Consider the following 21,859-nt stretch of genomic DNA (forward strand, 5'->3'; position numbering starts at 1 on the left):
CTCTAGTCTCGACCAGGAACCTTCCAGACGTGTAAACTGGATCCATGACGTTCATTCTGCTCATGACATTCCTGGAAAACATCAGATTTCCATAATAAAGTGCGCACAAGAAGCTCCTCGTCCTCGCTGAAGAGTGAGCAGATGAAGCCAGAGACGACCATCCAGATGGCAAACAGACAAAGAGAAAACAAAAGCTGATGGAAACACATTTTGGATCGCAAATGTTGCTCTTTCTCAAATATGCCATGTCGGCAACTCTCGGATTGGACGGTAGCGAAAGCGACGTGCGAGATCCTCGGAGGACGAATCCCACGGAAAGCGGTGATCCTCTGACGTCACGGCACCACCGTGAAGTTCACATTTGCTGTTCAATTTCCCGTGTGAGATTACAGCTCAGCATTGATTTACTTGTCACATGAGGTACGTCAGTTACGGCACTTCCACGGTTATATTTGTTTTGTTGCTGAAACCTAACTGAGTTGTTTGTCAAGACAGAGGTTTTGGAAATTGACACGTGTTGTTGGCTTTAGTAGGAAAACACACAAAAAATGACGAGTAACTCTTAACATGGATGTGCAACTGGCAGCCCAAATAGTAAAATCATTATCAAAGTAGCGACATAACAGCAGGTTTCTTAGTTGTCTTGTACCCCAAATATCCACAATTTACTGCAGTGTCCTATATTTTTATGTTTTTGATTTTTATTGTGTTCCTTTCAACATTCATTTTAACAACTTTGGTGATCCCATAACCTTTATATACAGTTGCATCAGCAGGTCAAATACTTTTGGTTTAGGACCAAATGTCTGCAAAGATAAAAATCTATATTTTGTGTGTATCTTATCTGAAAGTATATGAGTGTAAATGATACTCAATTATAGTATCATGTCTATATACAACCTAGTATTACAAATATTGAGTCTAGCGACATCAATGTCAGCTTCCATCATCTTTTATCAGCTTCCATCATCTTTCATCTCATCTCCTCTTGTCAATAGCACAACCTTTACACCACAACCGAGAGAAAACAAGATATTTTAGCTTCAAGCCAAAGCAGATCAATAGCATTGCACTGATTAGGTTGATCAGATGAACTGTCATAACACTACAGCAAAGTACAAAATAGCTCCAAAAAAATGTGACGTCGTCATAACAATTATAATCCAGCTCTGATGAACAGCTGATTATGTCTGTAAGACGATGACAGTCTTCACATTTTGAGCAGAGAGACAGTTCTCAGTTTGAGTCCAGGTCACAACCTGCGGGTCATGTAATCCCTGAAAATCCAAAAGGCATAAGTGGAGCGCCGACAAATGAGACAGAAGAAGGATTTCCTACCTCGAGTCAGGAAACTACTCCACATCATCGGCGGGGAGACAGCTGAATCACCTCCTCCTCCTCCTTCCCCCCTCTCCCCTCTCTCATCTGCTCCCCCGATAATAAAAAGCAAAGAAGAGAAAAGCCAAACCAAACCGCAGAGAATCGCCACCTGACTGTCTGTCTGTCTGCGTGAACGCTGAGGGACACTTGTGTGGATCGAGGAGGGCGACCGCCGCGCTGCGAGGAAGAGACAGAGTGTATTTGAATCACTGAGGTGATGATATTCGGGGTGAGCGGGTTATGACAGCCATTCGGTCTCAGTGGAAATCCCTCTTTCACTGTCTCGCTGTGTCTGCGCCGCTCGCCAGCTCTCAGCCAGTTCGTGGCATCGTGAGAGGAGGAGAGGAGCTTTCAGTCGCTCATTATGAAGAACAAAAAGCAGAATGAATGCAGAATAGGATGAAAGAGATAAAAAAAAAAAAGATAGAAACAGCAAATGAATAAACAAAAACAAAAAACGAACCAAAGAATCAATATAGAGCAAAAGGGAAAAAAGAACAATAAAAAAGAAGTAAGCAAGTTTGCAATAATGACAGTGAGAAAAATATAACAAACAATAAACCCTACTATTATATACTTTACCTTGACTAGTCCAATCTACAATTACCAGTCCCCTTACTTGTTTACTAGACCTAGACCCGGTCATTTACTAGTTCTGCTAGTTACCAGTGTTTTTACCACACCAGTCCAACCAGCATTGTAGCCCCACAGTTCCACTAGTCTTACTATTTTTTTTCTACTTAACCATAACTAACCAATCACCAATATACAGTATCATTAATTGTACTAGTTCCACTGATATTACCAGTTTTCTACTAGATCACAACTAGTCCTTCCAATGCCTTAATAGACCTTGACGTGTCCTGCCAGTTGTCTTCTAGTTCTGTAAGTATTTCTAGTTATATACTAGATGTTGACTATACTACCAGCCATTTAGTAGCTCCACTAGTCTGATCAGTTTTATACATAACCTTGACTTGTCCTAACAGTCCCCAGTCCCTGTAGTGGCTCCACTAGAATTACCAGTTTTCAACAAGACCTTAAATAGTCCCTCTAATGCCTTTACTCGACCTTGACTTGTCCTACAATTCGTTTACTAACTCTACTAGTTCTGATGTCCTACCAGTTTTCTTCTTATGTTTGACTCATCCTTACAATTCCCAATCCACTGTTCCAATTATGTCGTGAGTACAACTAGTATTTCTTGACCTTGAATAGTCTTTTCAATACCTTGACTTGTTCTATCAGTCGTCTACAAGTCTAGTAGACTACTACCAATCCCTTTACCCGTCCTAATCTTCTAACAATCTAGTTATTCCTCTAAATATGTTATAATCCTTCCAAAACCTTTACTAGATTTAGTCCTATCGGTTATCTTCTACACTTTAACTAAGTCTACCAGTTTTCTACTTAGCCTTGACTATTAGTTCCCAATCCCCAGTACCAATCCATTAACTACATCCACTGGTATCAGTTTTCAACAAGACCTTGATTAGTCCCTCCAATGCCTTCACTAGACTTTGACCTGTCCTGCCAGTTCTCTAACAGTCCTGCCCGGCCTCACAGACACGTTGTGTGTTACAAGTTGGTCAACTGGTGGTCACGGATGTGGGTCATGTGGGCTGAAACCTCACAGGTTCAAATCTGGTCATATGCAGCCGCCGCCTCCCTTCCTCCCCCGTCCTGAGCCTATTGTCAGCATTATGAGTGTGTGAATCTGTCAGCAGGGTCTATTCATAAACAGCTGAATACATCAAGAGAAAAACCACACATCAACACCTGCTCAGTCTCTCCATCGCTCTCGCACACACATACAACAATATGTGTCTATTAATAACATATATTCCTCATTATGTATGAAGGCATCACCCGGACGACATGCTGACCTCTATTAGCCCAGGAAAGCTCATTAGAGTCAGCTTGCACACACACACACACACACACACACACACACACACACACACACACACACACTTTCACATGAAAAGCAAAGATAGTCAAAGCACACTTGTTGGTTGTTGTTGTTGTTGTTGTTGTTGTTGTTGTTGTTGTTGTTGTTGTTGTCGTCTTCAGTACCAACAACAACTCTGCCCATAGAAAATAGTGAAAACTAAGAGAAGAGAGGCGCTTTGATTTCCTAAACTTTATTAGTCTCATGAGACTTGATATATGTTCATTTGTACTGATGCGAATCATGGGAATTCACTTCTTTTCATCCGTGACCGTGTGTGTGTGTGTGTGTGTGTGTGTGTGTGTGTGTGTCAGCGTTTGGGTGCAAGTGTGTATGCTGTCGCCTAGTGGTGACTAAGCGCCACTTCAGGAGAAAACACAGATGAGTGGGATTGTGAAGCAGAGTACAGCGCAGATCTCCTCTATGTAGTCTGGTTCTCTCGGCTTCTTAATTAGTTGCAAATGTGCATATTATTAACTAAGTGTGTTTGCTCAAGCGATGAGTTAATTACAATTTGATGTACTTTGTACATCTACTCCTGTTCTGCAAGCAGCAGTTGGTTTCAGAGGAACATTGTGTTGCTTGTGTTCTTGTTATTATCATCAAGTACTTAATATTATAGCTGTTTCGTGAATGTTGATTTCTTTTTTAAACTTCAAATGACACATTTATTGAAGTGTTTTGTTTTTTAGAGCGGCATATAGATGTGCACCTACACGCATAGTGTAGGAAGAAGAACTCCACTCCATCTGAGAGTGAAATATTATACTTTTGAAGACATTGTTGCTTTTACAACATTCATCAGACAGCTCTAGTTACTACTTTTATTCTACCAATCATATTATTATTTTACCAATTTAATACACAACCAACTCATACATGATGATGCATTGTTACATTAAACTAAGCAACAGTCTTTAAAGTGGTTGAAATTAGCTCTTCACCGGTTAGAGCATGAAAAATGCTGCTAACATGAAGTATGCAATTAAGTCAGTAATATAATATATAAGAACATAACATTGACAGGACGATTATACCCAATGAGTCCTTTTACTTTTGATACTGTAAGTTAATATGTATGATTGCTGGATTATTTCTATATTATGATATTGATACTTTAACTTGAAGTATCTGAGTACTTCTTCCATCTCTGGGGATATCTGTATGAATGCTAACAATGTGTGGAAGTATATTGTTCATGTGAGAAGAAAGAGAAGAGGAGACGACATTGAAAATTGGAAACGTAACTTGACTTTACACAATCATAAAGACGATATTAAAAAACAAACAGATTCCAGCAGTTTTGTGAGAACGACTGGAACCATGTTTGTATTGGCTGTGATGTCATCTGACCTAACTGCTGATAGGCTGCTCAGCCAGCCAGGTCACCGTCTCACACACACACACACGCAGCCCGGCCTGGAGGAGCTGAGTTCAGGCCAAAGAGCTTTTCATGGTCGAGCGAGCATCACGTAATGGACGGAGAGAGAGGGGGGGAGAGAGAGAAAGAGAGAGAGAAAGAGACAGAGAGACATTACCATTCAGGCTGAGTGGTGTGTGTGTGTGTGTGTGTGTGTGTGTGTGTGCGCGTGTGTGTGTGCGCGTGTGTGTGTGTGTGTGTTCAGTAGAGAGAGATTTAATCTTTAATCAGTGTTATTGTAGGCTGTACACCGATATGGACACATAGTATGTAATTACAGCTGCTGCACACGCACCTGTGTGTGTGTGTGTGTGTGTGTGTGAGATTGTGTATCGGTTTCTTGTCTCTCCTGACATTATCCTCTCATGTCCTGTAATTAGGTCTGTGTGTGTGTGTGTGTGTGTGTGTGTGTGTGTGTGTGTCTGTCTGTGTGTGTGTGTGTGTGTGTGTGAAGACTTTGGAACTTATTTATCTCCATTTACTTCCCCATACAAGTGATGTCGCCTTTTTTTTTAGACCGACCTGGAAGTCAGCTTCACTCGGGGCTAAAACGTCAGGTTTCCGGGAGAAGTTTTGCAATATATTCTAGATCACGAAAAAACAAGGACAACAAACTGGAACGCTGTATTATAAGGTGATTTCTATACAGGTGTCATTATGGTAGATTTTTCTGCAGACGGATACTTGAGCACCAAAGACAATGACATGATATTAATCAATGTGAGCGATGTCTTTGAGAAATGTCAGTGCGGTTGCCGAGCAGTGCTATGTCCCAGTTTAATGACCCGCTGCTGTCTGCTCCACTTTAACTCCTTTGCATCGCACAGCACATGCTCGCTCTGTTGACCAGCAGTTTGACTTCAAAAACTGGGTCTGCATTGCTCAAGACGTTTTGGTACTGTTCCTCTCACAGCTGATCACAGAACCAAAGAGAGTCAAGCAATGTGAAAAGCTTCAGCTGTAATCTAAGCAGCAGAGGGCGCTGGAGGCACTAAGGAACCTGCTGCAATGATTAAACCATAAGAATAATGAAAACACTGCTGCTCATGAAACTGAACAGGTATATCAAAACCAATACAACAAGACACACAAGTGTTTTATTCCCCAATAATCATTGTTTTGTTAAAGGAATATATTGACATTCTGTGAACTATGTTTACAGATTTAGAGCAAAAGGCAAATACCATCTCATGCTTGTGAATTAAATATGAAGCTACAACCAGCAGTCAGTTCATCAGTTAACCAGTGACGGCAATGCTAAAGTGCCTTGCAGTGCATTCTCTCTACTGACCAAAACAAGGTCAGATTGTATGGAAAGCAGAGTATGCTTTAGGGCAGGTCTACCTTGAGAATGACAGGCCATCTCCATCACTCTTCCCCAGTCCAAATATGGTCACTCTGTTCAAAAAATCAAGACGGCGACGGCGGAAATCCAAGATGGCGAAAATGGCAAAGGCTTCAAAACGGTAGTCCACAAACCAATGGGTGACGTCTCAATAACTACATCCGCGTCTTATAGACAACACACGCAGTTTACTTATCTTAGCATTAAGTCAGGAAGCAGATGGAAACAGTTGGCGACACTTTATGATGTTTGAAGTGCACAAAAAAATTGGCTTCTACTGACTGGAAACAGCTAGCCTGACTCTGTCCAAAGGTAACAAAATCCACTTACCAGTACCTCTCAAGTGCACAAATTACACCTCTACATCATTTAACCCAGTGTTTTTGACTGGAGTATTTTGCTGGACAATTATTTAACAGCACTGACAAAAACCAAGCGTAAACATCTCCGAGTACCAATTCATCCTCAAAACACAACAGATATAGATTCACATATTAACTTTGAGATGTTCAGTCCATTTCAGCGACCATGTATATTGTGAACGTTATCCATAGGACAGTGTTTAAACAGTGGTAAGCAGGACTAAAATATATATCCACTTGTCAACGTGAGTGACAGGTGTCTGGATGGAGCTAACAATACCCAGATAAAGATAAAACCGCAGTGATGATCTGAGTTAATGCAGGATCGGTTTAGTCTTTCAGGGTCAATCTGCGTACCAACACACTCTCTGACCTCTCCCAGATGGCAGCAGCTGTTGATGATGAATGAGCCAAAGTCACTCTCACTCAGCAGACAGGCAGTCAGACTACTTGTTTCCTCTCATTTAGGTCAGCTGTGGTCTTTGTTGTGTGTTCAAGTGAAACATTTAACAGAAGACATGCATTCAGTAGTAGAAGCACTGGTCCTACCTGCAGTTGTTCTGGATGGAGCGCTGAGGCCTGGACTGAGGCCTGGGGTCGGAGTAAGTCCTCTAGGCTGGGAGCTGAGCCCTGTGGCCTGGGGAAGAGACCTAGACTGAGCCCCTGCTGGAAACAAAGACACCAAGACCTATTGTATCATATAATAAGCTGACAATAAAAAACTAATGCTGCTAATACTACGACTACTGCTGCTGCTGTGACTGCTGCTGCTACTGATAGCACAGCTCTTCCTCATACCATTGTTGCAGCTGCTGCTGCTGCTGCTGCTACTATTACTACTACTACTACTACTAGTACTACTACTGCTGCATGTCTTGGAGTTAGCCACTGATCTGCAGTGGTTGAAATAAAGCAAAAACACAGCTTCAGGTCCTGGGTTGGGTCTGAGAGTCGCATTCAGTAGTTATTTTATTATTGTTCATTATTGCCTCGTAAGCTGTTTGTTAAAAACTACTTTCGCGTATACTTCTACCATTACAATCACATGACAGTAGTGGTGGTAGTGTACCTGCTGCCTGTTGTCCAGTCTCTCTAGCCTGGAGCTGCCTCACTCTCCGGAGGTGAGACCTGCCATTGTAGTGCAGCTGAGCCTGAGCAGAAGAAGCCAGCTGCAGGTTACACACCTCACACAGTGAGTAGGCCCCGCTCTGACCTGGAAGAAAACAACATGAAGAATCAGACTGTGGGAGAAAACAACAAGGATGTCAGACTGTGAGAAAGCACTACAACGAGCAGTGAGACTGCCGGAGAACCCCCCTCAGTTGAATCAAACTACAACAATGTGTCAAACTGAAGCAGAAAAGGAAGGTTGGAAACAGCAGATAATACAGAGCATTGGTGCTGGACCATGTCGATCACCTGGTGATGAAGTCTGCCGGACAGAGAGACTGGTTGTCGGTGTTGGGTGGTCCACCAACTCTTGACACATCCCTTCAAAAGCAAAGATTTGTCCCCGCTCCAGAAGCTGACCGGGGCTGAGAGGAGTCTTCATCCCTAAGGAAGAAGAAGAAGAAGCAGAAATAGAGAAAGGTGCATGAATGGTGATAACTAATGTTATGTAAGGCGTATATAATCTAGAGATAAACAATCCAAAAAAACAGCACCTGAAATGCCAACGCATAATAAATAGTTCATTAAAATGAAGTGATCGAGAGTGGGTAACCCTTTAAACAAATGAATTTAGAATTTTAAAGTAATTTAAAATGGGTTATGATTGCATATAAAGTAGTTGTACGGACATTTCAATAATTATAATACACTGTATTTGTCCACAATTAATACTAACCCTATGAAGACATATTTTATATTGTCATACATTATCAACTTATGTGACAGTTATATGATGTCTTTTAAATAAACTGAGTTCATTGTCACAATTTGCAAACTTGTTAGCTGTGAAAGCTTTTTTTTTTTATCCATCTTCAATAACACGTGAATGAAGGAGAATAAATTAAAATGAAATGAAGGACGATCCAGAAAACTAAATGCTCGCGGGGGAGTAAACTGCCCAGTACATGGAGAAAAAAAAATTGGAAAGAAGCTCAGAGACCTAACTGCGACTGTTACTGCCAGCATGTTGACTGATGCCTGGTGTGTTAAGGTTACCTTGCCAGCAACAGTAATGCGGATGAATTTCATTTTTGAGCAGCTAAAAACAGATCACTACAAAAACCCGTGGTAAAAATGGACATCAGGGAATACATATTGAGATATTTACCCCAACCCTAAATCCCAACAACACGACACCGAAACCTCTGGAGATGAAAGACAACGGTGATCCAACACCGCAGCAATGAATACCGAGCTGACGCTCAACGAGTAATGACCCTGAAAGTCATTCACCGCGGGACGGGCAGGTGGACGGACAGACGGACAGATCGGAGCGAGGCCTGAACGACACCGGATGCAGAGTGAGAAGCATCAAACGCTCACAGGGAGAGTGATGAAGTAATGAGTAAGAGGAGAGGAGAGAGGAAGGATGACATATGTGTGTGTGTGTCCAGTGTACAGTGCGTGTGTGTGTGTGTGCGCGTGTGTAGGTCAGTCCATGACTGTGTCCATCTGTTGTCCTGTCAGCACTGCCAAGTCACATGACATCTGACAGGACACACGCACTCGTTTTTTTTTTCTTTTTTTCTCAGAGTTATCTATATTGCCATGACCTACATCCATTACCGCTGTATCTAAAATCTCACAGAGATTCGGATCAGAGTTGGATGAACTCATTAACTTTGCAACGGCAGAGAAGACATTGTATCCTCACCATGATGTGTATTTCATAGAGTGGTATTGCAGTTACTGGTGCCCATAAGGTCCACAGAGGTCTCCATTATCAACATCCACACACCAGCTGGACCAGCCATGCTCACTAGCTAACATTAAAACCCTTTCGGGGGCAAATATGTTTTCCATATAAATAAAATTTACTTGAACTGACTTTACATTTAGCCTTCCAGGAAGCCACCGCTGTTATTCCATGGCCGCGGGTCAGGCTGCGGGGATATGCTAAGAAACCGTACAGCAGCTACAGCTACACGCAGTTCCTCTCTGATTACAGTGACAAAGTGTTCTGAATATGCCAGAACGCTACAAGTCATCTTCATAGAGTTGTGAAGTGAGAGACGTTACTTCACGTCTCATTCGTTTTTCCCCCATGGGCAATGTCACATGACCAAATAGGCATTAAACCCCTGTGGGTTGAAAACACCATGCATTGAAAAATACATGGTTCTTTGGAAAAAGAAAAAAAGAAAAGTGAAAGGTACTGTGTACATAAAAACAAACAAGTGAAAAGTGAATTTCAACTCCATTTTGTCAATTTTTGTCAATTAAGAAGCTTAAAATGCTGTTACATACGCTGCCAGTGGCAGCCAAAGATTAGTGTATAGAAAACCAATTGTACAATCTGCTGTTCAAAGAAATTTACTTTGGGATTCTGTGTCATTGTGGGAAGACTTCCGTAGCTAACGTGTTTTTTTTAATTCGCTACCACTCGGATTCACACCTCTGACTGGCTTCTTCTTCATAGCAACGGTGGCTGAGGCTCATGGGTATTGTGGTATTTAGAGCCGTCCACCGTGCCAATCTGAGGGACAAAACATGATTTCTCAGAAACAACGTGGCAAAATCTGCTGACAAGACGACAGTTTATTGGCGAATATGAAGCATTCGCGTTTCTTATTGCTCACAATTAAGGAAACTAGTTTAATGTGTAGTGAACAAGGTGAACAAGGGAGACATTTGGGAAATCGCTGCTTGAATTTGAAATGGAACATTTGTAACTGATGCTCATAACATAGATCTTTAGCAAGTAGACTGCAGTGCTTTCACACTTTCTCTCTCTTTCTCTCTCTCTCTCTCTCTCTCTCTCTCTCTCTCTTCCAGCTGGTTGTTAGTAGTCGACTTTATGTTCTGCAGACAGCTGGTTAATCTGCCACTGTGATGAATTAGCTACAAAATGCACACACACACACACACACACACACACACACACACACACACCCACACACACGCACAAATATGCACAGAGCCAGCTGATGCTGACATCAGCTTTAGCAAGGGAAGGATTAAATATATCTGCTATATTGAGCTGGGAATTACACACTACACACACACACACACACACACACACAGGTAAATAAATATACACAGACACGCATGCACGCACGCACACACACACACACACACACATAAAGTAAGACGCAGATAAAGAAAATCAGTGAACTGAACATTCAGCATTGAAATGAAATGAAATATGTGTGTTCACCTCTTATGTTGTAATATGTGTGCGGACCTAATCCAGGCTGACCAGGCAGGCAGTAATCAGAGAGGCCAGCTGTGGGTTATAAGCCGACGCAGAGACGCATGCGCGTGTGCACACACACACACACACACACACACACACACACACACACACACACACACACACACACACACACAGAGTCAAGCAACAATGTGAGGGCATGAGTGCTTCACAACAACCTATATTTCTTCTTCATTTTCTGACTTCAAAGAGAGTCAACAGAGCGCAAACAAACACTTGACTGAGTTTCAGTCTCCTCTTCAAGTCTTTCATATCACTACATAGTGAAATATAACGCTATCACACATGCACAAGAATCTGCACTCCGCTGCTGTTTATGGATTTTTCACAGCTGTGTTGTTTCGGATGTTTTCGCTCAGAACCGATGTCATGCATGTTAGTCTAATAGAACAAATGATTTGTACGGATGTTCTCAAAACAATCTCCCTTGAGATAAATAAGGGAGGAGCACTGGTTCCTTTAAGATTCACACTGAACCTTTAGACCTTTAAACAGATTTTCTATTCATTTCTCTTGTCTAGAAAGTGAAAACAAGCATATTTAACCATATATTGAACTACATATTGTTAAAATCAGAACATGTAATGTTACCAATCACAGCGCCACTCACCATTAACAATTATTTGACTCTTGATGCGTGAAAACCTTTTATGTCTAAAATGCGTGTCAGCTTTACAAGAACTAAACAGCACTGTTATTGTTCAGTGGAGTATAAAAGCTGTTATGAGTTATTGTTCAGGATTGAAGGAGAACGGTGTGAGACCTTCAACTTATCTGACATGTTGGAAATCACAAGACATGGAAATGCAAGGGTTTAAACCATCAGCTATCTTATCTTTTCTTGCTTTAATGTCAGTGAGTGAACAGACAAGGGGCTTGTCTGATTGGTCCAAAGCTCTAAACCCTACTGGGTGTAAAAGATAAAGAGAGGAGGACACTAATGTATGTCCCTGTTTCCTGAAAGAGAGTGTACAACACACACACACACACACACACACGCACACACACACACACACACACACTAACCTGAGGGTACACCAACGACAGGACACAGAAACTAATGGAGATGTGAAAAGACAGAGAGAGATGTCTTAGAGTGGCTGTCTCTTACCCTGAGGCCAGTAGCTGGTAATGACAGTGGTCACAGACACACACGCACACACACACACACACACACACACACACACACACACACACGCACACACACACAGTACGCAGCGCAGTGGCTGGCGGCAGCAGAGATGCTGAAACAAACTGCTACATACACTTTAATGTTTGTGTGACGGGGCCTTAGGGGGATGGTAATGAAAGGAGAACCGACAACGCCACCTGGGGGACTTACACCCCGAGAAATACAAGTATAACAACCCTAAGATATAGTTTTAGAATTGTTTATGGACATAAATTCATTACCGATATTTGTCCAGAGACATGTTTCAAAAAATGAACCTGAAATTTCTTAAAGAAGTCAAAGAAAATAATCCAAAACCATTTACATTAGCTCTGTTTTTCCTAGACCGCTCTTAACGCAACAGCTCACAACAAGTTGTTTGTGTGGATACTGAAAAATATATATATTAAAGTAAAAAAAACTATATTTTGAAGTATTCTTCTAATTCTTCTCTAACCCTCCAATGAGTGATGTGTGGCCTGCATGCTGATCAGTATGTACATACAGAATGTGGCCATAACAGGACAAAGGGAAGGCTTGTTTTAAGATAATAATGATAAAGAAATGTCTTTATCAATATAAATAATTAGAATTAATGAATAATATAATAAATGATACATATAATTGGGTTTAATCAATCACCACACCCCTGAGAGGTCCAGAGAAATGTGGGTCCAGTAGTATACAAGATTGGCCGTGGACCGAAAACAATTCAATAAATACAAATAAATTAAAAGAACACTACTAATGCTACTTTGTGAATGTCATTATAGTGACAATAATAAACACTTTCAAGGCTATAAAAAGCGATAGAATGAAAATGGTGAAAAGAAAAGGACTGTTTAAAAGAGGTGCTCACACACCGGCCTCCTTCCTACACACAGATTTGTCACCTGACTTCCTCCCACAGCTTTGTGTGTGTTTCTCAGTTTGCTCTCCGGGCTACAGAACGCAACTCTTTCTGTTGTATTACAAATATTTTAACTGTCTCCCTTTTCCCCCGACACTAACAACAACCAGCTGATGGGAACACGTTCAGGAACGTTCAGACTGCAGTGAATCTGAAGACCTGCAGGAGGCCGTAACCTGAAGACATTGGTGAGGACACATAAGGTGCCTTCCATTCGGCTAATTATGCTTCAATTATGCTTCCTCCCTCCTCCGGACAACGAGCCAGAAATCAATCCCGGTTCTCCATCATCGAGGAGGTTGCATGACCTTGAACGTGGCAAAGCAGCACAAGGGTATGACGTACATGTTTTTATCCAGAAGGCAACACCCTCTTGATGAGTTTGTCTTCATTGGGCGGCGATGGAAACGACATGAAGAATATTGTATTAATTACTTTAAAAATGATTGCATCAGTGGATTACTGTAGGACAGGAGGGTGGACAAACAGCCCGAGCATAACAACGCCCATACCGGCTCTAAAGCTGTTTGTCTAACCAGAGTCTGACAACTCTGTCTACTTTTTCTTCACCAGCCAACATTCTCCTTCTTTTGTCATCTCCCGTTGCCAAAATGCATCATTCCTCATTCAGGAAAAAGAGGAATCCTGTCCAAATATTTTGACCCAAACAGCTGCACAGTCACGGAAACATTCTGCAAAAGATCAGACTCTTTACTTATAACTTTTCACACACACATATGTATTTTATTTGCATATTCAAAGCTGTTCTTATTGCTCCCTCACAATTGTGCTGTTCTTTGAGCAATAAACTAATTTAATTGGTCCTTTGGAGCAGCATTTATCAGACATAAATTGGTCCTTAAAATGGTGACTGAATTATTTCGGCACATTGCAGGACAGTGAAGGGGCCTCCATTACGAGTATTTGTGGTCTCCTCAAAATGAAGAGACGCAGGGGAAAGACGCGGATGGGGGAATGGAGGAGCCACGTAAGCTAAATGGAAAAACCACGAGTCAGACAGGTGGAACGGCAGGTTGGCAGACGGTCCAGCATCCTGTCCGTCTGTTTTCTGGTAGTCATGGAAGCGCTGTGTGGTAACACCGCAGGCGGTGATGTCACTGTGGACTGGGAAACTATGACACACACACACACACACACAGACAGACAAACAGACAGATGAAAGGTGAACTCTAGTCTCTCTATTCTCCATCTACATGCCAGGTGGGTTTCTAAAAGGGACTCTTTCCAACTTCCCCTTTTGTCAGACAGGAGCTGGTTCTTCAGCCCATCTGTCAGGTCAGCCGTGTGGCTGGATTAGGCACTCGTTGAAGCTCAGCGGGTTTTAGGCTGCAACCGATAACATCATACTGGCAATAAACTGATTTCAGTCTACAAGAATATGTAGAGTCCAGCCTCACTGTTTATTGTTCACTCTCAGACGTATCAGAGTTGGGTTGAGTTACTGTTTACACAACTGACAACATGTTGTATAGTTAACATATCGCAGCAGGGATTTTTCTCACACACACACAGATACACACACACACACACAGACACACACACAGAGCAGGTACAGTGAGGTTTCTCAGTCATTTCAAACCTCTACTCCAGGACACCGTGACTTCTGTTCCTTATATAAATAGCCGCTCCGCTCCATCGAGACCTGACACATACTGTTGAAGGAGAATAAAAAGCTTTTACGCTGAGAGCGGAACTCGTACTACCGCTTACAAAAGGTGCAGACCCAAAGGACCCAACACACTCATATGCTTTCATACTGAGAGTTTTAAAAAAAAAAAAAAAAAATGAAGGTACAGCCAGGAGCTGGTTAGCATAGCTTAGCATTGAGAAAACAGCTGACTAAAAAAGGACTTTCATCCAGGAGGCTGCTGTTCTTTTCCAATGCAAAAGTGTGCATTATGTCAATTGTTAGCCATGTGTGCTGTTAGTGCCGTTAGCCACGTGATCCAAGTGCGGCGGTCACGTATCCTGTGAAGACTGACTTTTTTTTTTAAAGACGCAATGCATTTAACAGACGTATGTTGACACGGCAGCACTGAGAAAAACTGATAGGCTCGCTGTTTTCCCCTGTTTCTGTGTCTTTATGCTAAACTACACTTCGTACGGTGGCTGACTGTAGCTTCACATTTAGTCCTCTTGCAATTGTGCCAAAAGAAAAGTGAACTCATTTGGGATAAAAGTGAATATTTATAACTGATTCATGTTTCCTGTTTGAACAGGAAGCCTCACAGTCATACAGATAAACCAGATGTTCATCTATTAAAAACATGTCAGGGATTAACACAGGCGCGCACACACACACACACACACACACACACACACACACACGTGCACACACCCACACACACACACACGTATACACTCACACATATACACGCCCCTGCATGTAGGTTACCCAGCATGCTGTGCAGGATTTGACGGAACATGATTGGTCGAGCCAGAAGGGGATTGTGGGATTGGGATTATAATCCACAGATAAGTGTTTTGAGTGTGTGTATGTGCGTGCATGTGTATGTGTAGGTTTGTGCGCACATGTTTGTGTGTGTATGAGCGCGTGCGTGTGTGCGTGTGTGTATCTGTGAGTGTGTGGTAGCTCAATCAGTTTAATCTGTGTTCTAATAATAAAGATTACCACTCACACTCATCTGAACATCTCCTGACAGTAGTCTGATTTTTCCCCCTCCCTGCTGGAGCGTCTCTCAGGACAACACTGAACTCCTGGGAACTCCCTGTGACTCAGTGTGCGTGTGTGTGTGTGTGTGTGTGTGTGTGTGTGCATGCATGCATGCATGTGTGTGTGTGTGTGACACTGAGGTCAACAGTGGGAGTGTGCATAAGAATAAGATACACACTTTGAGCATGGATGTTTGTTGTTGGCCTTCGGGTCTACGTGACAGAATAATCTAAAGCCCAACGGTTGGCCTCATCTCATGTCGTCTCCATTCAGGAAATGGAACTGGCTCAGGTGTCATCAGCTGACTGACGTTACACACTTAACGCACTTGATGTGCGGCTCTTCAAAAATGTAACTACATCTGTCGGGGCTTCGGTGGCTTTACAGAGATAAGAGAACACAAGAACTGTCGGTCGGTCAGTTTTGGCGGCTCTTGTTTTCTCCTCGTCCCTCCAAGTGTCCGGTGCCGGGCAGAATTCTTTAGAGGAAAGAAAACCTGAAGCAAGTTCTAGAAAGCCAAGAGCGCAACAGGGTCATTTAAACAAAAGGAGCGCCAAGCAAACCTTAAAGCCGTGGAAAACCATCCTAAAAGTGCAATGGAAATATAACGTTTATGCATCACGTGTTTGTTACAAGACATAGTTTTAAAGCACAGGAGCAAGTTGCTTAATTCGACTTGCTGGTGTGACAATGTGTCGTGATGGCAAGCATAAAAAAAGGTTTTGTCCCCTGCAGACCTTTTCTGCTCATTGTAGCCGTTTCTGCAATATTTGAACCCTCCATTATTATTAAACTGATCTGTTAATGGTGTCAAATATGTCTGCTTGATTAGACATGTATTGTTTAAGAATTGTTCCAGCTGGTTATCCAGTTTATATGTGAAGCAGACACAGCTAAAGAGATTTGGTTCAGATTGGCAGGAATTCAGATAAAGCGGACCGATCCAGGTTAGTGGAAACCCATGTTCGTCCTCTTTTGTCGTATCACTTCCTTGACGAACATTTCTTGGTCAACATTATTTAATATGTACAAATTCCTTCTAAACCTCAATACTACAAACTCTGCCTCAGTACTGACAAGTACATCACGGAGAGCGTCTGTGGTATTTACGGTCAAAGTTTAGGACACAAAGCTGCTGCCGGAAAACCTTAACCCGGCCCCGAAAGACGAGAGGACGGCTGTGACGTCACTTCCTTCTTCTCAGCATGCTGACTCATCAAACATTCATCAGCTTTTCCACTCAACTAATGGAAGAAGAAACACGAGAAACACACAAGGAAACGCACACCTTGGTGGGCAGGTGGTTTAAGTCAGTACACACTCGTTTGTTCGAACTCTTAAAAGGATTTAAAAACGACAAACTGAGGTTCAAAGCAGATGGAGAGGGGGATGTTGGGAAAGGCTGTGTCTCAATATATATATATATATATATGTGTCACCTTCACATTAGGGACACTGTGACTTTGTGCATTTAACAAGATTAACTTTACTGTAATTTTCCTGCTGACACAGAAGCAGTCTGAGAGTAAAGTCTGCAATAAGCTTCCTAAATCTGAAAACAAATCTGTTTTGGACCCTCCATCCACAGTGCCGCCGAAAATAGTCTATAAAGAATGCACTATTTGTAACGTTGTATCTGGACCAAGTGCAACACACGCGACTCCAGGGATCTTTGACCTTTTATTCGAATCTCCGGATACAGCAAGAAGAGCACAACAGAGTCAGGATCAGAAAGGAAGGTCGGTTCACCGGGAGTCCGGTATAGCGGGTTAAACGGAGACAGGAAGGGTCGGCAACAGGAAATCAGCCCGTGATTACATACAATACATTTTTGATTCATTTCTTTGGTTTCTGGCTGAGAGAGAGTGGAATACAAGAACACAAATATCGACTTTCCTCGGCCGTGGACTATAACATGTTGGACTTCTTCATTTCGGCGGTCCTTCCCTTTGAGTCCGAAAGGTCGCACTCAAAGAGACTTTCCGACTTGTCGATTGCAACAATAGATGTGAACCATTTGAACCATTTCATTCAACAGTCTTTATGCTAAGCTTTATGAACGCGACCTGGGACGGATGGATTCGTGAGGATGTGGTCCGGCTGTCTGTCTCAGAGGTTAAACTCCATGACACCTTGCAACCTGAAGCCCCCCAACTGGTGACACAGTGTGTAAGTGTGAGTATGTGTCAGTGTGACCTTCACATCCTCAGTGTGTGTGTGTGTGTGTGTGTGTGTGTGTGTGCGCATGCATGCATGTACGTGCATGAGTGTGTATAATAACCTTAGAGTCACAAGGAAACACTTCATCACTGCCGTCCTATTTACGTATGCACTTTCTTTCACACACACACCTAAAACTTTTCCTTTATAGACTTTTTACTCTCTCTCTCTCTCTCTCTCTCTCTGGGTGCCTATAGAGCCGACAGGTGTGTGCGTGTGCGCTGGCTTACACACAGTTTCAGGTTTCACCACAGGTTGTTGAAGGAAGCATTTTTCTGGACAATAAATAGTCTCATCTGCCCACCAACCCAGCACGCACACTCTGACGGAGGCTCACTCACCTCACTATTATCCTTCTACATTCTTACAGATTTGGGCTAACCCAGTTGTGGAACGTTTATGACTCGCGAGTAGAATTTTTTTTAAATACTTGTACTCTTCTTGAGTAGTTCCCTTTTATGCTACTTTGTACTCTTTTTATTATTCATACCAAATACAATCAACTAATGAATTATTAAATGTTTTGCATCAAGAGGGCAGCAGTGTAAAGCCTGGTTGAAATGCTTGGCGTAGATTATTGCATCAATATACATGTGAAATAGATCATTCTGTACTTTTTATTTACGTAAGACTTTTGAATGCGTGACCTCTACTTTTGACATCTTTTTAAAGTATTTTAACACTCTGCTATTCTTCTGCCTTTGACCTGAAAGAATAACTGTGTGGGTTGTGAGTCACATCGTACTAAATAAAGTTGTTTTCAGCACCTTCTGACTGTGTGAACACCTGATTTGTTCTCTGTAACCGTCTCTTCCAGTCTAACAGCCCGACATGAATACACAGTGTTGGAGGCCGCTGGTTTGAGGATTTGACTCCAACATCAGAATCAGAATATCAAACTAATCATTTAGAAAAAAAGGACTTTTGACTGACGCGCTGCACAGGAAGTGAAAGTTTTCACCAAACTGGAATTCATCAACTCAAATCTGTGTCCCCACCGTTTTTTTATCATCGTTGTGTTTGTGCTAGTTTTAGAGGTGATCTCTCTCTCTCTCTCTCTCTCTCTCTCTCTCTCTCTCTCTCTCGCTCTCTCTCTCTCACTCTCTCTCTTCTCTCTCTCTCTCTCTCTCTCTCTCTCTCTCTCTCTCTCTCTCTCTCTCTCTCTCTCTCTGTCTGATTGCCTTCAGGCCACTAATTGCATTTTTGATGATAATCATCAAATCACATTTCATTACTGTCATCACTTCCTCTTCGTCACATGACGGGAAATTAATTAAAACTTCCTGAGACAACATGGGGAGCAGGTGCACACACTCTCACACACACACAGACACACACAGGTAGGAAGGTCCATAAATCACAGCAGACAGAATGGGAGTAATGAGGTGGCTAGCTGTTAGCGCTCCATAGGGTAGACAACACCTAGCTAGGTATGTACACACACACACACACACACACACACACACACACACACACACACACACACACACACAGTACTCCACATACTGCAATACTCTCAGTATTACTGCTACAGTGACAGAAAAACAACTTTGGGGGGAACACAGCTGTGTGTGTGTGTGTGTGAGTGTGTGTGCGTGTGTATGCGTGTGTGTGCGTGTGAGTGTGTGAGGGTGTGAGTGTTTGCGTGTGTGTCACATCATCGAAACTTCAGAGCAAGCACAAAACTATGTTGCGCCCGGATTTATGAGTTCATAACAAGTTTTTACACACATTCATGACTCAGAGTGAGGTTAGATTTTGTACTGAAACAACAGTTTGCTTGCTATGCGTGTGCGTGAGCGCGCATGTGTGTGTGTGTGTGTGCGTGTGCGTGCGCTCTTTGCTGGTCTCCAAACTAATCTGTCCTGACGTAACTACATGCTGCCTCTCAATCTGCCCACTGCTGGAGTCCTGGCACACAAACACAAACACACAGTGTTTAGTATTGTTGTCATGTTCTATAAATAGGTAAAATTGATTTGTGTGGAGGAGAACAAGAGAGAGTGTTACAGTATGATACATGTAGCTTTGCTGCACTGTACAATGCAAACTACCAGGCTCTCAAAGCTACTCACAATCAGTTAATTTGTGCGTCTTAACTACCGTCTAATCATTTCATCAGTATAGGTGAAATCAGTTTGTCAAACAAAGGTTACGATATTGTAACCCTAGTTCATGTTCACAAGCGTAGCCCTGGACTCTATGGGTGATACTCTCCTCCAATAACGAGCACAAATGTTCCCACTGAAAAGCCTCCGCCTTCTGTAGTGGCAGCAGCAGGGTGACCTTGGTGGAGGGCTCCACCTGCATTCATAGAACAAGGGTTGCAATATAACCTTTGCACTAACTCGCCGACTCTTGACATGGGCCAGCGTGGTGCAGTTGTAGGTCCTCACCAACATGTGCCTCCCAAGTATCAGGTACCTGAAGTGTTGAGGACCAAGACCCCTGCCTGTGTCAGTCCTCTGTCGGGGGCCCCACATCACCGCCCAATCTTCCAATGCAAGGGAATGGTAACCAAGTGGCGCATGTGCATGAGCCCCATGCAGCCGTACCACCGATTGTTCGGCTGCCTCAAACCTCAGCGTCTGCATGACTGCCTGTGTCTCGGAGAAACCTCAACCTGAAAGGATGCACCGTTAGGATGTCTTGCAGGAAATGCTAGAAAAGAATTCAGCCGACATTGCGGCTCTGCGTCTAATCCCTCCCGCTTCCTGTGTGGAGTTCGAAACATGGAAAAGGCCGAAGATGAGATCCATGAACGCATCAACGACTCGCCCGTAAACGCAGTGTTTCCCTTCTGTCTCCCTCTGTGGAGAAGGGAGTGCTTCGGCCCCTGAGGTTTGGTTTGAGGAGGTTAGTACAACCGAACGGCAGGTCCAGACTGAATAACAAGCAATAAATGGAGTCTGACAGTCGGTTAATATGGTCCAGTAGCGGAATAGTATCAAGAAACGACAAGTCGGTGTTTCTGTCTCGTGATTGGACGATGAGCTCAGCGTGAACGTGGCCCTGCTTCTCCTCAGACTGTCAGCTTTCCCCTTCTGTCTCAAACAGAAGACTTTAATTAAGTTAATTAGTCTCACAATGGTCAAAGAAGCACAGACAGAAGGTCCTCACATCAAAACAAAGATGGGCAGGAGGAAAGACACTGAGGGCGAAATTTCTCTGCTAAGTGAGGAAGGAAGGAAAGGACATGAGGATGGCGGTGTCGTTCATTTTGTACGGGACGACGGAGGAGATGGAAGAGACCTGGAAATCAGTGTCCAGGTCACAAAGGAAAAGTAGTTTAAAAAAAATGGAGGTGTTGGAAAAAAAAGATGGAGGTAAACAAGGAAAGGTTAGGGAAGGAAGGGAGGAGGTAAGGAAAGCAAAGAAAGATGTGTTTTAAAAGGAAAATCAGGGTTCAGGACCCTTTCAGTTGCAGGGGCCATTACAGTCCAGTTGATCAGGTGTCAGACTGATCAACACACACACACACACACACACACACACACACACGTACACACATGCGTGCAAACTCAGCCTGTCATACTGTCACCTATGTGAAAATTAACAACATCTCTGTGACAGAAAGAGAGAGAGACATGCAGGACAAATGTGGATGACTCAGACTGGTTGTGCTGTGTGTGTGTGTGTGTGTGTGTGTGTGTGTGTGTGTGTGTGTGTGTGTGTGTGTGTGTGTGTGTGTGTGTGTGTGTGTGTGAGTTGTAAGGGATTATCAGAAAACAATGAAGCCTGGTCAATACACACAAGAGATTATGTCTGTCTGCTCTCTTCTTCAGTCTTCATTTTAAAGAAATAAGTAAGAGTTTTTCATATTTGATTACAGTTTTTTTTAAAGTGTTTAGATGTTAATAATTAAAGACTGCAGGTCAAACCAACTCTGTTCCACATGAGGTAGAAAAAAACAGTCAGTCCCAATCTTTAGTCTGCCAGGAAAAAACTGCTTTAAGGATGAAACACATTTACATTTGTATTTGGATGCTCACACCTGTCCTCACACAAACTTAATTTAAAT

The 21,859-nt window shown here is 42.7% G+C and overlaps 1 protein-coding gene across 2 annotated transcripts in view; it reads right to left on the reverse strand.

Moving 5' to 3' along the window:
* znf385b (zinc finger protein 385B) overlaps positions 1-21,859 on the reverse strand; it is a 40,047-nt gene that overhangs the window by 16,994 nt on the left and 1,194 nt on the right. Inside the window, exons 2-4 of one of the 2 annotated variants that reach the window (XM_068572189.1) lie at positions 7,878-8,012; positions 7,528-7,671; positions 7,008-7,121 (exon numbers count right to left, since the gene is read on the reverse strand). In XM_068572189.1, coding sequence (XP_068428290.1) covers positions 7,008-7,121; positions 7,528-7,671; positions 7,878-8,010 — 391 coding nt within the window. In that variant the 5' untranslated portion in view covers positions 8,011-8,012. Of the gene's footprint in view, positions 1-7,007; positions 7,125-7,527; positions 7,672-7,877; positions 8,013-21,859 lie in introns of both variants that reach the window. The other variant, XM_068572188.1, reaches the window with a different exon arrangement.

Source organism: Clinocottus analis, unplaced genomic scaffold, assembly GCF_023055335.1.
Source record: "Clinocottus analis isolate CAN_PGR_092001 unplaced genomic scaffold, fCliAna1.0.p SCAF_12, whole genome shotgun sequence".
NCBI lineage: Eukaryota > Metazoa > Chordata > Actinopteri > Perciformes > Cottidae > Clinocottus > Clinocottus analis.